At 48.8% G+C, this 14,840-nt stretch overlaps 2 protein-coding genes across 2 annotated transcripts; one reads left to right on the top strand and one right to left on the bottom strand.

Moving 5' to 3' along the window:
• The first annotated feature begins 399 nt into the window (after window positions 1-399).
• On the top strand, window positions 400-1,078 carry LOC309815230 (sodium-dependent multivitamin transporter-like). The gene is made up of 2 exons (XM_082641885.1): window positions 400-520; window positions 917-1,078. Exons 1-2 carry the CDS (start codon window positions 410-412, stop codon window positions 1,067-1,069), a joined length of 264 nt encoding a protein of 87 aa, XP_082498011.1. The 5' UTR covers window positions 400-409; the 3' UTR covers window positions 1,070-1,078.
• Window positions 1,079-4,868: 3,790 nt separating this feature from the next.
• TCF23 (transcription factor 23) lies at window positions 4,869-8,087 on the bottom strand (the record flags this gene model as incomplete). The annotated part of the gene is made up of 3 exons (XM_082642762.1): window positions 4,869-5,048; window positions 6,919-7,161; window positions 7,866-8,087. The coding sequence occupies 3 exons, from the start codon at window positions 8,085-8,087 to the stop codon at window positions 4,869-4,871; spliced, it is 645 nt and encodes a 214-aa protein (XP_082498888.1).
• Between the last annotated feature and the right edge of the window lie 6,753 nt (window positions 8,088-14,840).

The raw sequence follows: 14,840 nt of genomic DNA, 5'->3' as shown, positions 1-14,840 counted from the left end.
AGGGGAAGTGCCCCTAGCAGCCAGCCTGGGGGTGGGGGGAGTAGGAAATCCAGGCTCAACCAAGAGGAGATAGATCTTCACTCCTGGGGTTTCTCATCATCAAATCAAGAACCGTGGTGGTTCTTTTGGAAGCCACTTGCCAGCCAGGTCATAGGACCTATGCTTGGCTGCAAGTCTAGTGGGATGGGGGGGCGGGCAGGCAGTCTGCACAGTGGTGACAGGGTGTGGCATGGGGTACAGGGAATCCTGGGCTCCTGGGTGCCTGGAACAGTCACACTTCTTGGTGGCGCTTGAGGCGGTGGGCGGGGACTGGGGGTTTAGAGTCCTGAGAGCAAGGGGAGGGCAGGGGGCCGCGGGTGTGCCCTGGTTACACGATAGGAGCCTCAGGAGCACTTTGTCTTCAGGCGGAATGCGGGGCCGGACCCTGAACCCTCGGACCATTTACCCAGTGTTGCCGAAACTCGTTGCCCTCCTGCCCACATCCTGTCAGAAGCGACTTCACTGCAAAACCCCCAGCCAGGTAGCACCTCTGTTGTCAGATCGCCCCTCCCTTCCCTCTCAGGCTACTGCCGGGCCTCCTGGGTTCCTGTGCTTCCCTTTTCTTTCTCCTCCCAGCCCCCCTTTCTCTGATGATTGGCCTGAGCTGGACGGTCCCGCAGCAGCTGCCTGGCTCCTTCCCACAGGGGAGCGGGGGCTTGGTGGGCAGAAGGGTCTCGGCCCCGCGAGGCCACAGCTGCTGGCCTTTTGTCTCCCTCCTCCCAGCCCCGTGCTCATCCCCGGGCCTGCTCCTCGTTGGTCTCCTTTCTAGCCAGGATCAAAGCAGGGTCATCTTTCCTGCAAGAGAAAGGGGAGGTTCCTTCACCTCCCCTTTGCCTCACGTTCACCCCACCCAGTCCCTTTGCTCTGTGTTCCCCAGGATCTTTCTGTGGACACCGCTGTGTTTCCGGAGAAGGTGAGCAATGGGATGCTGAGGGGCAGCAGAGACAAGGAGGCCGTGGATGTGCCTGAGGACGGCCCAGCCCACCAGGGGATCAGCCCCACCTTCATCCTTCAGGAGACCTCACTCTGATCTGGACTCGGGACAGTCTGTCCACATTCTGCCAGGCACCCCCCCGCCCCTCACCATAAGCCCCTTGTCTCTCGAAGGCCAAGACTGAATCACTGTGTCTGCCCCAGGCAGAGGGTAGAGCTGTCACATACAGGGTCATGGGGATGGGGTAAGAGCTTTTCTTGACCTTCGCCAATCTATTCTAGGGCAGAGATTTCTAAGAATTTTTGGTCTCAGGATCCCTTTACGTTCTTAAAAATGTAGGGCTCGGAAAAGCTTTTGCTTATGTGGGTAATTTCTATTGATATTTACCATATTAGAAATTAAAATAGACTTAAAAATATTTATTTAAAAATAACATTAATTAACCCACTATATGTGAATATAGATACCATTTTTATGAAAAATAATTATTTTCCATATTGGAAAATATTTAGTGAGAAGAGTGGCATTGGTTTACATTTTTGCAAATACCTTTAATGTCTGTTGTAATCGAGAGCTGGACTCTCCTATCTGCTTCTACATTCCATCTGTTGTTGCAATATCACATGTCATATGGCTTCTGGAAAATTCCATTACACTCATGAGAGAATAGGAGTGGAAAAAAGGCAAATCGCATCTTGTATTATGAAAATAATTTTGACTACTTAGGGCACTGAATGGGTCTCAGGGACCCCCAGGGTTCCCGGACCACACTTTGCATATCTCTGATCAAGAGCAAAACTTTTCCTGTAAAGGGCCAGAGTTCCTTCGCAGGAACTCTGTAAGTATTTTGCGCTTTACTGTCTGTCGCAGATATTCGACTCTGCCTTGTATCAGGAAAGTAGCCATAGATCATATGTAAACAAATAGGTGTGACTCTTTTCCCAAAAAAAACTTATTTAAAAAATCGGGGGCTGGATTTGGCCCACTGGCTATAGTTTGCTAACCCCTGATCTCGAATACCAAGATTGCAGGGGCCCTGGGTTTAGGGCTTAGGCCACAAAGGGGAAAGGACAGTGCCATCTGACTCATCCTAGCCAGGCTCCTTCCAGAGGAAGCAAAAGGGAATTTCTCAGACAAGACTAGATTTTTCTATTTCTAATGACTCTAGTTCTCAATTTAGTGAAATCTGCAGTCTCCACCTTAATACTTAGATCTCCCTTGGCCAGCTCTGCTTCTCCCAAAGTGCATAGAAGCCTCTCCCCTGTAATTCTGCTGCCTCTCAGAAAGCACACGCATATCCAGCCCCGGGGAAGTCGTCCCGGCCATCACTGCCTCACCCCCACCTAGAGTCACAGGTACATGGGGATGGGGCAGGCGTACAAGACACTCAAGTGGACCAATCAGCCCTCTCACTCCCGAGCCAGGCCACCTGAGCGTCATTTTGTCATCCAAGCTCCTGTTTCCTTTTGGAGCTTCTTTCCTACATACCCCTGTTCCCAGGGTCTCCCAGTGAGACGGTATTTTTCCTCCTCTGCTACAGAGGAAAAGGGGGTTACTCCTGATTCTGGTTCATTTGTAGGTCGAAGTCTCCAACCTGACATTTCCTCTGGTTATTCCCATTCATCCCCTGGTCCTTTTCTTGGCTCTGCCTGCCCCCTGGCAGTCCTTTTGCTTCCTGACCTGACTGTGCTGGGTGCTGTCTGGCTGGAGGAGACGGTCCCTGGACCCCTTGGGGACTGTCCAGAACACTAAGGAAATGCCTGGAAAGATCCTGAGACAGACTTAGAAACTTGTAATGATGGTACTTGCCCTCCCCCAGCCCCCCACCAGCTGCATCCTTCTTTGGCCCTCCTTGTCTTTTCTACCAGGGTAATGTGGTCCCCCCTCTCCCGAAGGGTCTGGCATTACTAGGCAAAGGCTGGAGTCTGAGCGGGGTGCGTGGAGCAAGCTCCCAAACCTGAGTTATCAGGAGAAGCTCTGTGTTATGGGGGGACCGCAGTGCACACCCGAAGCCAGCTGTCCCAGCTTCATCCCCAGACAGAGATTGCGCACTACCAGCCCACGAGGAAATTCATGTGTTCCTCTTCTGACCACATTCCAATTCAACAAGGAAGATACTGCTTTTTGGCTTTAAACATAGAACATTCGAGCTGGACTTTTATGGTCCTGCGAAGAGCACTGTGCTAGTGCCTGCCCACACCTGGTCTCTGCCTTGCCTGGCCCCGTCCAGCTGCCCAGAAGCAGCTCTGCACAAGCTCTCCAGGCTCCTCAGCAGAGACTTGGTAGATTTATGAGTTTGGCCTTGGCTGAGGCCTTCTCACCATGGCTCCCAGCCACAGTCCAGCTGCTCTCCCACATCTCATGCTGCCGCGGCTGGGACGTTCTGTGTCTGCTTTCGTGCCTCCACACCAATCTGCTGAGTCACCCCCTCAGCCCCCTTTCCCCTGCTGCCCTGGTCAGCCCTGTGGAGGAATAGCAGTTCCTCACACCAGAGCTCAGACCCCCCGGCCACGCCCAGTCGGCCAGAATCTCATTCGTTCTCATGATGGCAGTGGTGGCGTCTGTCTAAGGCTACCCCTGTTGGGACTCTAGTTGGCCTGGCCCGTGCCTTCCTACTCTGAGGCACTGAAGTTTAACAAAAAGATGGTTCCTTCTCTGTCTGGACTTTAGGTACCTGATCTGAAGCCACACCTGATCTGGAAAGTTACTTTCTGTATGTATAGACACTGATTTTTCCTCAAACTATTTCTACAAGGCCAGAGATAAATTCCAGTAAAGCACTATCTGATTTCTGGCACCCTATGGCAGGACTAAGGGAGAGGCTGGGAGGGCAGTGCCTGTGGTGGGGAGCTGGCCGGAGGGAGCTCGGTGTAGACAGACTGTAGAAATAACTCCTGAGCCAGTGGGGCCTTCGGCCAAAATCATACAAGGAACCCAGTGAACCCAGGCCTATCTTGTTTGTCCTGGAGGTTAGGTTTCTAATATAATGGAAGATTGTAATTATTATCCCCTGGAAAAGATACACGTTCTCCTTCTCAGGTCCTTCAAGGATGTAACTGAGTCTATCACAACCTTCAAACGCAAGGGCTTAAGGTGCTGCCTGGTTCAGTTAAGGTAAAGCTGCCTCTGGGATAAAATCTCAAACTAGGCAGCTAGGACTATGTAAAAGTTTCTCTGGATACTGGAATGTAAGCAATGTAAGCTTTATGGTTTAACCTGTAAATATAACTCATAGCAAGAGAAGAGTGGAAGGGTGCAGGGCCCAGAGAGGGAGAACACGTAGTGATGAGGGGCAGCTGGAGAGACCATAATGCAGATACAAAATTCCTACATTCCTGATGTTGGGTAAGCATCTTGCAGTGCAATAACAAAGTATGTTCCCTTCTTCAGTTTCCTCTCTACCTATGTGACCCCGGCCCAGCTCTGTTCACACTCACAGCTGCTGAGAGCCTGTCTGGCCCCTGGCTTTCCCATCAGCACCTGCAGCTGCTGCCAGCCTCAGCCGCTACCTCTGTACATGTGCAGCAGTGTCTGTCTTCTTGCAGTCTCCAGAGGGTTTGTGGGCACCTTAGGGGAGAAAAGCAAGGGACAGTGCCCTAACTCAACTTCCAACTCAGTCAGACCCTTTCCTTGCCCACTTCCCTGTAACTGCCACAAGGGAGCCACTGGGGCATCACCCGTGGGTGACAAGATGAGGATCTTCTCCCTGGTCCTCCTGAGTACTCTCTGTCACAGAGGTGCCCACTGCTCTGCCTGGTCTGTGTGCTGGAACCTGGGAGTGGAGCCTGAATCAGATCGATGGGTGAGAGGCAGAATGAAGACAGGCAGGGCCTGGCAGAGAATCCAGGTCCCTAAGCTTGAGTCATAGTCCAGGAGAAAAGGGCGACTGTGGTGATCACTTGTCACCAGGTGCCGGTGAGAGCGGCCTGGTGGGACGAAGAGCATCTGCCTCTCCAGAGACTTGGGGCCCGGTCTCTGCCTCCTTTGTTCTTTGGCCCGAGGTGATGGCTGTGGTGGAGTCAAGGCCAGAGCACCCCAGGCCTCCGGCGTAGAGACGCGATCGCATCGGCCACTTCTGCAAGACATGGGGAGGGGATGGGGGTCGTGCTCACTAGCCCAGCCCTCGTGGTCCTCGGCAGCCCAGACCGGGCCTTCCCTAGCCTCCCTCCCCGAGACCCGTCCCCACAACTGCTCCGATGACAGCGGTCCCAGGCTCCCCACCACTCATGGCCTCACACATTCTCCTGACCACCTGAGCCTGGCTGAGGGGCACAGGAGGAGCCATCTGAGAAAAGCAAGGGCCCCAAGAGGAGCCCCGGATGGTGGGGAGGGAGGCGGGCGGCAGAGCTGGCAGCAGCCAGGGCCTGGGCAGTGGGGAGGGCAGCAGCGAGGGGCAAGGACAGGCTCCTCCTGGCACTGAACAGTCCTGACCCTTTCTCTTGCCCAGTCCCGGCCGGGCCCAAGTGCCTGTGGCCCCAGATGTCAGTGCTGCCCACTCCCCCTACGCAGGGACCTCCCAGGATTGTCCATCCTTCCAGCAGGAGCGTGGCCAGTCCCAGAAAAGGCCAGGTTGACTTGGCTCTGAGGTCTGCCCTCCTCTTGACAGCCCCCCACTTGGGGGCTGAGGGCCACTGCTGCTGGCTAGCTGACCCACCCGACCCAGCTGCCAGAGTGCTAGACCTAGCTGGGCTCTCATTTATACATTCTTCAACATATTTTTGCATCACCTGCTTCCTGCAAGGGTCTCACCTTGGCCGCCATCTTACATCTAAGTAAGCAACTGTGCCGCCCGGGGACACTGCACCAGGTGCCAACATTGGCATTTCAGAGTTTCCCCTTTTAGTCTCAAATTCTTGCATTTTAGTTGTATTTATATGAAAGAAAAATGTCTTAAGTTTCAAGACATTTCAGAACTATGATGTTTAAGGAAGAGAGATGGTGAAAAGTATCCTCCATAGAAATAAAGTTGCTGTCCTCAGAGGGCAAAGACGACCCTTTAGAACAGCTACACTGGCAGTCAGCAACTTACAGTGTGCTCCACCCACCCCCGGGGCCTGCTTAGTGGCTATGAGCCCGGGGCCTGAACTGCATTCAGCCACTTAACCTACCTAAGCTTCAGTTTCCTCATCTGTAAAGTAATCTTCATTTGGTTCTTTTTCTTTTTTTTTTTAAATTTTCTTTTTTTTCATCCTCATTTGGTTCTTGTGCGGATTAAAAGATAAAAATACACTAAAGCGTTTAGTCTAGCTCTGGGCATAACTTTAGCCCCCAGATAATGTTAGCTGTTATTGCGATGATGATTATTGTTAATCATACTTTTCCTTCATGATCTCATTTCACACCCTGGAAGCAAAGTCAGACTCATGTTATCTTCCCTTTCCGTATAATAAAACTGAGGCTCAGGAAAGGTAGGTGACAGTCTGGTAAGTGATGCCTGCAGGAAGCCCTCCTTCCCCCTTTCCCAGCCCCTGCCACTCCCCCACCCAGCTTGGTTACTTCTAGAGTGATGCTTTCTTAGAGCTTTGTTCTCCAAAGGGGGATCCCTCCTGAGACAAAAGTCCAAAGGACACCAAGGCACTGTACAGTGGCATAGTGTCCCTTGGAATCTAGGAATCTCCTAGGTGTGGTTTCTTTCCCAGGCCCCAGCCCTGGAAACTACCCCCTTTTCTCTTCTACCACTAAGTCCCCCGGAGTCTTGGGGCCTCTAAGAATTTCCCTCCCCTTGGAGGAACCATAGTCTCATGAAGTCATTTCCAATCATCACTCCCACTGCATCCCATGAGAAATATTGTCATTCCAGTCCCAAGAGCCAGCCTCAGCTCTTCTCCCCATGAGAGAGCAGGAAGCAGCCGGCCCCAGCGTCAGCTCTGCCGAGGGCAGGGGGACTGAGTCCAGTATCCCCCATCCCAAACCCCCTTCCCCGAGGCCCCGGGCCCGTGACCTACCTTGAGAGGGTGCAAGTAGCGGAGTCCACGCAGGAAGGGTGGCCAGGCGGGGCCAGGCATCTCGTGGCCAAGTGTGCGGGTGAGGTGGGCTATGTAGCTGGTGGCCAGCACCAGCACATCCAACTTGGAAAGCTTGGTGTTGGGCGGCACGGCAGGTAGAGCGGCCTGCAGGGCCAGGAAGGCCTGGCGCAGGGTCCTCACCCGGCTCCGCTCCCGAGCGGCGTTCTCAGGACTGGCCTCACTCTGCAGAGGACCCCAGGTGAGTGGGGCTGACCGGACGCCCATTGCCCCATTGCTAAGAGCATCCTAGGGCAAGGCCTCCTGCCAGAGTAGTAGCATGCCAAACGACAGAGACCCGAGGGCCTCGTACCCTCTTGGTCTGCTCTCAGCCCGGCCCTGCTTTATGGCAGAGGACATGGAGAGAAGACCTCATCTGGGCTCAGAACTGAGAGTCCTGTACTCTTTCCCACCCTCCACTGTGCCTCCCCCTGGCCCTTGCTGCATCCACACCTAAGTCTGAATCCTGCTTATTAGGATGCCCTGGGGCCACAGGGAGCACACAGCCCTGCCCTGCTCTGTAGGGCTGACCCTAGGCCCAGCCGGGTCCTGAGATGTAGAGGCAACTGTGGTAAAGAGGAAAGGACACCAAAGCGTGCTGACCCTGTCGCTGACTGCTGCTCTGGGACCTTGGGCAACATATCACTTCTCCGGGCCTCAGTTTCCTTGAGAGAAGTGAGTTGGGCCAGCTCTCTGAGCCACGCTCTGGTTAAGACCGGCTCTGACTTCCCCAACCACCCAAGCATGGAGCCTTGGAGCGGAAGTTGGCCAATGTCCCCTCTCTCGGGCAGGACAGTAACCATGAGTGAGGCTCTGCCATCACAGGTGACGTTGCAGCCCCTCCCATGCCTGCCTCTCCCAGCTACCTCTTCAGGTCGCGGCTTTCTTACCCGGCCACGAACCAGCCTCCTGGCGCTGGCCCCTCGAGGGCTTGGGGCAGTTCTGCTCCATCTTTGGTTGCTCCAGCTGGTCTCTTCCCACAGGTCCTGCCCTGTCCTGCTCAGGCGGCTCCTTTTCCTGTCAGTGCCTGCCAGCGACCTCGGTGTGGCCTTGGCCGGGCTCTTCCCTACTCCTGGCATGGCCAGTGCCCCTCTGGCCTCTCTCTGTGACATGCCACACCCCTGAGGTATGATGCTGCAGCCCCCAGGACCGGAACACAGGGCCTGAGGAAGCCCCTGGGCTCACGCTAGCGGGGCAGGCTGGTCATTCAACCAGCGACGTCTATATCTGAGGAAGCGAGCGCCAACTCAGTCCTGCTCCGCTCCTTGCTCTGGGAAAACCGCCCACCCGGCACAGCCCCCGCGAAAAGCCTCCTGACTGCCTCCCAACCAGCTGAAGGCGGGGGTGCTGGATGCGGGGAGTGGCCAGGCCCTGGGAGGAGGCCCCTGCTGTAGAGGGCAGGAGGACGGTGGGAAGGGAGCTCCCTTCCCGGATCCCTGCCTGACCCTGACTGTGGTCCTGGGATAGACCTGCAGCTTCGGCTTTGGGGCTTAAGTCCATGGAAGGGCCCTGAACTCCTTTCTCTGTGCCAGAAGCCTGGCTGTGCACCTCCCTGAAAGGACTTTTCCTCCCTTTGCCAGTGAGAATGACCTTCCAGCCAGAGGGCGCTACTCCCCATACCCCAAACTTGCCTCTTATGTCCACCTCAGTGCTTTTACTTTTACCTTTTTGTCCCCCTGGAATACCTCCCTCCAGCTGTACCCTGGGAAAAGCTGCCCATCCTTTGGGTTATGTCCAAAGGATTTGTGAGGATTTCTTCCAACCCCACAGAACCCAGAGCCCACGTCTTCCTGTTTTATTGGTACCCCATTCTATGCACAACCACACCCTGGCTAGCTTCCTAACAGTTCAGTGTTCTAGATCAGTACATGCCAAGCGCTGTGCTAAGTACTTTACATGTATTATCTTATTTCTCAGGTCAACATCTTAAGAAAAAAAGACTCTTACATCATCATTTTACAGATGGGAACACTGAGGTATCAGGAGGTGAAATAACTTGCCCAGTGCCAAACATCTAGTAAGTGATGTTGGTGGACGAAAGCCCAGGCAGTCAGTGAGACTTGCAAGGCTTCTCCTCACCCTACACCATTCTGCCTTGGGTGGGTTACTCACATGTCTGTTCCCCTGCTAGGTGCGAGGTCTTTGAAGGCAAGGACCAGGATGTTTGCTGAGCTGCATGAGATCCTCCATTCAGCTAGTTAGGAGGAGGTAGGCCGAAGGAATAGCAAGCCTGCCACAGTCGGCCCTGCCTGCCCTAAGGTTACCACCCCTGCCTGCAGCAATGTCATTGCACGTCCCTTATCCCCCAATCTTGAACTCCAGAGGAGACAAAATAAGTAAAGAGAAAGTGCAGAGAGAACAGAGGAACAAAGGTGGCTGTACAGAGACAGACATGCAGCCAACCAGAGAGAAAGGAAAACAGAAGAGAGGTCAAATTCACTTGCATGTCCATCGATAAGGAAGTGATTCAATAGATTTTGCTATATCCATTCTGTGGAATGATATGCAGTAATAAGAAGAAGCAGACATCTGTATAGTGCATGGAAAACTCACCAAGATGCACAGTGAAGTGAAAAAACCTAGTTGTAGATCATTAGGTCTAATAAGATCCCAGCCAGGATTTTAAAAGAAGACACCAAAAAACAAAACTATAAGTATAAAGGTTTAGGGACTTCCCTGGTGGACTCCCTTCTGCCAGTCCTCCCTTCCAGTTTAGGACTCTGCCATTGACTGCAAGGGCACAGGTTTGATCCCTGGCTGGGGAACTAAAATCGCGCATGCCTCATGGCGTGGCCAAAAAAAAAAAAAAAAAGTATAAAGGTTTTTGTGCTTATGTGAATATATAGAAAGGAGACTGAAAAGATGCACACTGAGTTACTTTTTTTTTTTTTTTTAACTCCAGATGCAGAGAATTCGGTGCACACTGTCATTTTTGGTCCACGCAGGGCCTCTTGTTAGCCTACCTCTCTCCCTCCTTCCCTTCCATCTGTTCCCTTTTATCCTATTCCCTATCATAGGCAACCATTCCAAACTGTTTAATGTATATTCTTTGGTTTAATGTATACTTTTTGTGGTGGTTTTAAACTATGTACACAAATTCTTTGACACTCCTCCCTTCAAAAGGTGGAGCATACCAGATGGCTTCGCAGGCAAATTCTATCAAACATTTAGAGAAGAGCTAACATCTATCCTTCTCAAACTCTTCCAAAATATAGCAGAGGGAGGAACACTCCCAAACTCATTCTACGAGGCCACCATCACCCTGATACCAAAACCAGACAAAGATGTCACAAAGAAAGAAAACTACAGGCCAATATCACTGATGAACACAGATGCAAAAATCCTCAACAAAATACTAACAAACAGAATCCAACAGCACATTAAAAGGATCATAGACCATGATCAAGTGGGGTTTATCCCAGGAATGCAAGGATTCTTCAATATATGCAAATCAATCAATGTGATAAACCATATTAACACACTGAAGGAGAAAAACCATATAATCATCTCAATAGATGTGGAAAAAGCTTTTGACAAAATTCAACACCCATTTATGATAAAAACCCTCCAGAAAGGCACAGAGGGAACTTACCTCAACATAATAAAGGCCATATATGACAAACCCACAGCCAACATCGTTCTCAATGGTGAAAAACTGAAACCATTTCCTCTAAGATAAGGAACAAGACAAGGTTGTCCACTCTCACCAATATTATTCAACATGGTTTTGGAAGTTTTAGCCACAGCAATCAAAGAAGTAAAAGAAATAAAAGGAATCCAAATCGGAAAAGAAGTAGTAAAGCTGTCATTGTTTGCAGATGACATGATACTCTACATAGAGAATCCTAAAGATGCTACCAGAAAACTACTAGAGCTAATCAATGAATTTGGTAAAGTAGCAGGATACAAAATTAATGCACAGAAATCTCTTGCATTCCTACACACTAATGATGAAAAATCTGAAAGAGAAATTAAGGAAACACTCCCATTTACCATTGCAACAAAAAGAATAAAATACCTAGGAATGAACCTGCCTAAGGAGACAAAAGACCTGTATGCAGAAAACTATACACAGATGAAAGAAATTAAAGATGATACAAACAGATGGAGAGATATACCATACTCTTGGATTGGAAGAATCAACATTGTGAAAATGACTATGCTACCCAAAGCAATCTAGATTCAGTGCAATCTCTATCAAACTACTAATGGCATTTTTCACAGAACTAGAACAAAAAATTTCACAATTTGTATGGAAACACAAAAGACCCCGAATAGCCAAAGCAATCTTGAGGGAAAAAACGGAGCAGAGGAATCAGGCTCCCAGACTTCAGACTATACTACAAAGCTACAGTAATCAAGACAGTATGGTACTGGCACAAAAACATAATTATAGACCAATGAACAGGATAGAAAGCCCAGAGATAAACCCACACACATATGGTCACCTTATTTTTGGTAAGGAGGCAAGAATATACAATGGAGAAAAAGACAGCCTCTTCAATAAGTGGTGCTGGGAAAACTGGACAGCTACATGTAAAAGAATGAAATTAGAACACTCCCTAATACCATACACAAAAATAAACTCAAAATGGATTAAAGACCTAAATGTGAGGCCAGACACTATAAAACTCTTAGAGGAAAACATAGGCAGAACACTCTATGACATAAATCATAGCAAGATCCTTTTTGATCCACCTCCTAGAGAAACGGAAATAAAAACAAAAATAAACAAATGGGACCTAATGAAACTTAAAAGCTTTTGCACAGCAAAGGAAACCATAAACAAGATGAAAAGATAACACTCAGAATGGGAGAAAATATTTGCAAATGAAGCAACTGACAAAGAATTAATCTCCAAAACTTACAAGCAGCTCATTCAGCTCAATATCAAAAAAACAAACAACCCAATCCAAAAATGGGCAGAAGACCTAAATAGACATTTCTCCAAAGAAGATATACAGATTGCCAACAAACACATGAAGGGATGCTCAACATCACTAATCATTAGAGAAATGTAAATCAAAATTACAATGAGGTATCACCTCACACCAGTCAGAATGGCCATCATCAAAAAATTTGCAAACAATAAATGCTGGAGAGGGTGTGGAGAAAAGGGAACACTGTTGCACTGTTGGTGGGAATGTAAATTGATACAGCCACTATGGAGAACAGTATGGAGGTTCCTTAAAAAACTAAAAATAGAACTACCATATGACTCAGCAATCCCACTACTGGGCATATACCCGGAGAAAACCATAATTCAAAAAGAGTCATGTACCACAATGTTCATTGCAGCTCTATTTACAATAGCCAGGACATGGAAGCAACCTAAGTGTCCATCAGCAGATGAATGGATAAAGATGTGGCACATATATACAATGGCATATTACTCAGCCATAAAAAGAAACGAAATTGAGTTATTTGTAGTGAGGTGGATGGACCTAGAGTCTGTCATGCAGAATGAAGTAAGTCAGAAAGAGAAAAACAAATACAGTATACTAACACATATATATGGAATCTAAAAAAATAGAAAAAAGAAAAAAAATGGTTCTGAAGAACCTAGGGGCATGAAGAAACTAGGGGCAGGACAGGAACAAAGACGCAGATGTAGAGAATGGATTTGAGGACACGGGGAGGGGGAAGGGTAAGCTGGGATGAACTGAGAGAGTGGCATAGACATATACACTACCAAATGTAAAATAGATAGCTAGTGGGAAGCAGCTGCATAGCACAGGGAGATCAGCTCGGTGCTTTGTGACCACCTTGATGGGTGGGATAGGGAGGATGTGAGGGAAACGCAAGAGGGAGGGGATACAGGGATATATGTATATGTATAGCTGATTCACTTTGTTATAAAGCAGAAACTAACGCCATTGTAAAGCAATTATACCCCAATAAAAATTTAAAAAAAAAAAAGGTGGAGCATAATCCTCCTCCCCGTGAGTGTGGGCTGGACCTAGGGACTTGCTTCTAACAGGTAGCATGTGGCGGAAGTGTCAGTGCGTTACTTGAGAAACTAGGTTATAAAAGACACTGCAGCTTCCTCCTTGCTCTCTCTGGGATCTCTCCCTCTGGGGGAAGCCAGCTGTTAAATCGTTGAAGATACTCAAGTAGCCCTGAGGAGAGGCCCAAGTGGTGAGGAACTCGAGCTTATCAACCACACCAGCACTAACTAGCAACCATGTGTGTATGTGTACAACCTCAAAAATGGACCTTCCAGGGCTTCCCTGGTGGCACAGTGGTTGAGAGTCCGCCTGCCGATGCAGGGGACACGGGTTCGTGCCCCGGTCCAGGAAGATCCTGCATGCCGCAGAGTGGCTGGGCCCGTGAGCCATGGCCGCTGAGCCTGTGTGTCCGGAGCCTGTGCTCTGCAACGGGAGAGGCCACAACAGTGAGAGGCCCGCGTACCACACACACACACAAAAAAGGACCTTCCAACACCAGTTCAGCCTTTAGAAGACTGCAGTCCTGACCAACAGTTTGCGTGCAACCCATGAGAGGCCCTGAGCCAGAGTCACCCAGCTAAGCTGCTCTAACCTGTAGAATTCCTGACCCACAGAAGCCATGTGAGATAATACATGCTGATTGCTGTTTAAGTTTGGGGGTAATCTGGTAAGCAGCCATAGATAACTAATGCAATGCATGTCGTTGAACCATGTGCATTGTTGCATGAATGGATTTAAAAATCATTAAAATGATAATGCATTTATATTGCAAATATATAATACAATACTACTTATGTCTCAGATCACATTGTTACTTCTTCCATTCCATCCTATGTTTTTAAGTCCTTTGCTTCTAATTTGCTGCAGGATACTCCACAGTGTGCACCCATCACATTTTGACCACCCAGAGCCCCAGGGATGGACATCCAGATTGTCTCCAATTCCTTATCGCCCCAAACAATGCTGTCATGAATACCATCGCATATCTCCTTATGGATTCATGTCAGATTTTTAAAAACACATGTCCAGGAGCAGAATGCTGGGTACTCCCAGAGTGCCATCCAGAGTGGCCACAGTGTCTGCACGTCCAGCAGCAGTGCATGTGCCCTAGAGCCCCATATCTTCACCACTACCTAGTATTAACCAGATTCCTAGTTTTACGGTTGAAAAGCTATAAAGGGCCATCTTATTTATAAGGGCTGTTTTAAATTGTTCTTATCTGACAACTGATGAATTCGAGCATCCTTTGTGTATGGAGCTTGGTAGAGATTCTGTTTTGTTTTCTCCATATTGGGAGACTGTTTGCCCAACATCATCTATGAAAAAGTGCCTCCTCGCCCTGTTTTGTTGCAGCTCCCACTTCACCACATACTTAGTTCCCGTATTTATATATAGGTCAATTTCTGAGCTCTCTGCTCTGTTCTACTGATCATTTTGTCTGTGTTTGAGCCAACATCACACTGCTTTATTATTATGACTTTGTAGCATGTCTTAATACTTGGTGAGATAAAACTCCTCTCTTAATGCTTATTTTTTCCAAGGTTGACTTAGTTATTTCTGGACCCTTATTTTTCTATATAGATTTTAGAGAAAGTCTGCTGAGTTTCTAAAAAATTCAGCTGAAATTCTGATTGAGATTTCATTGAATCCATGGGTTAATTTGGGGAGGATTGCCATCTTTATACTTTGAAGTCAATCCTTCCAAAAACATGAAATATCTCTCATTTTATTTCAAACATCTTCTATATCCTTGATTAATTTTGTAGTTTACTCCACAAATGTCTGTGTATTCTTTTATTCTTTAATTTTTTTGATGTATTGATTCAATAACAATTGATTCATTGTTGAGTTACAATGTTGTGTTGGTTTGGGTTGTACAGCAAAGTGATTCAGTTATACATATTATGTATATATCTA

The sequence above is a fragment of the Mesoplodon mirus genome (assembly GCF_964341445.2).
Source record: "Mesoplodon mirus genome assembly, chromosome: 14".
Taxonomy (NCBI): domain Eukaryota; kingdom Metazoa; phylum Chordata; class Mammalia; order Artiodactyla; family Ziphiidae; genus Mesoplodon; species Mesoplodon mirus.
The sequence above is the reverse complement of the archived record's forward strand: the minus strand, read 5'-3'. Positions and strand labels throughout refer to the sequence as shown.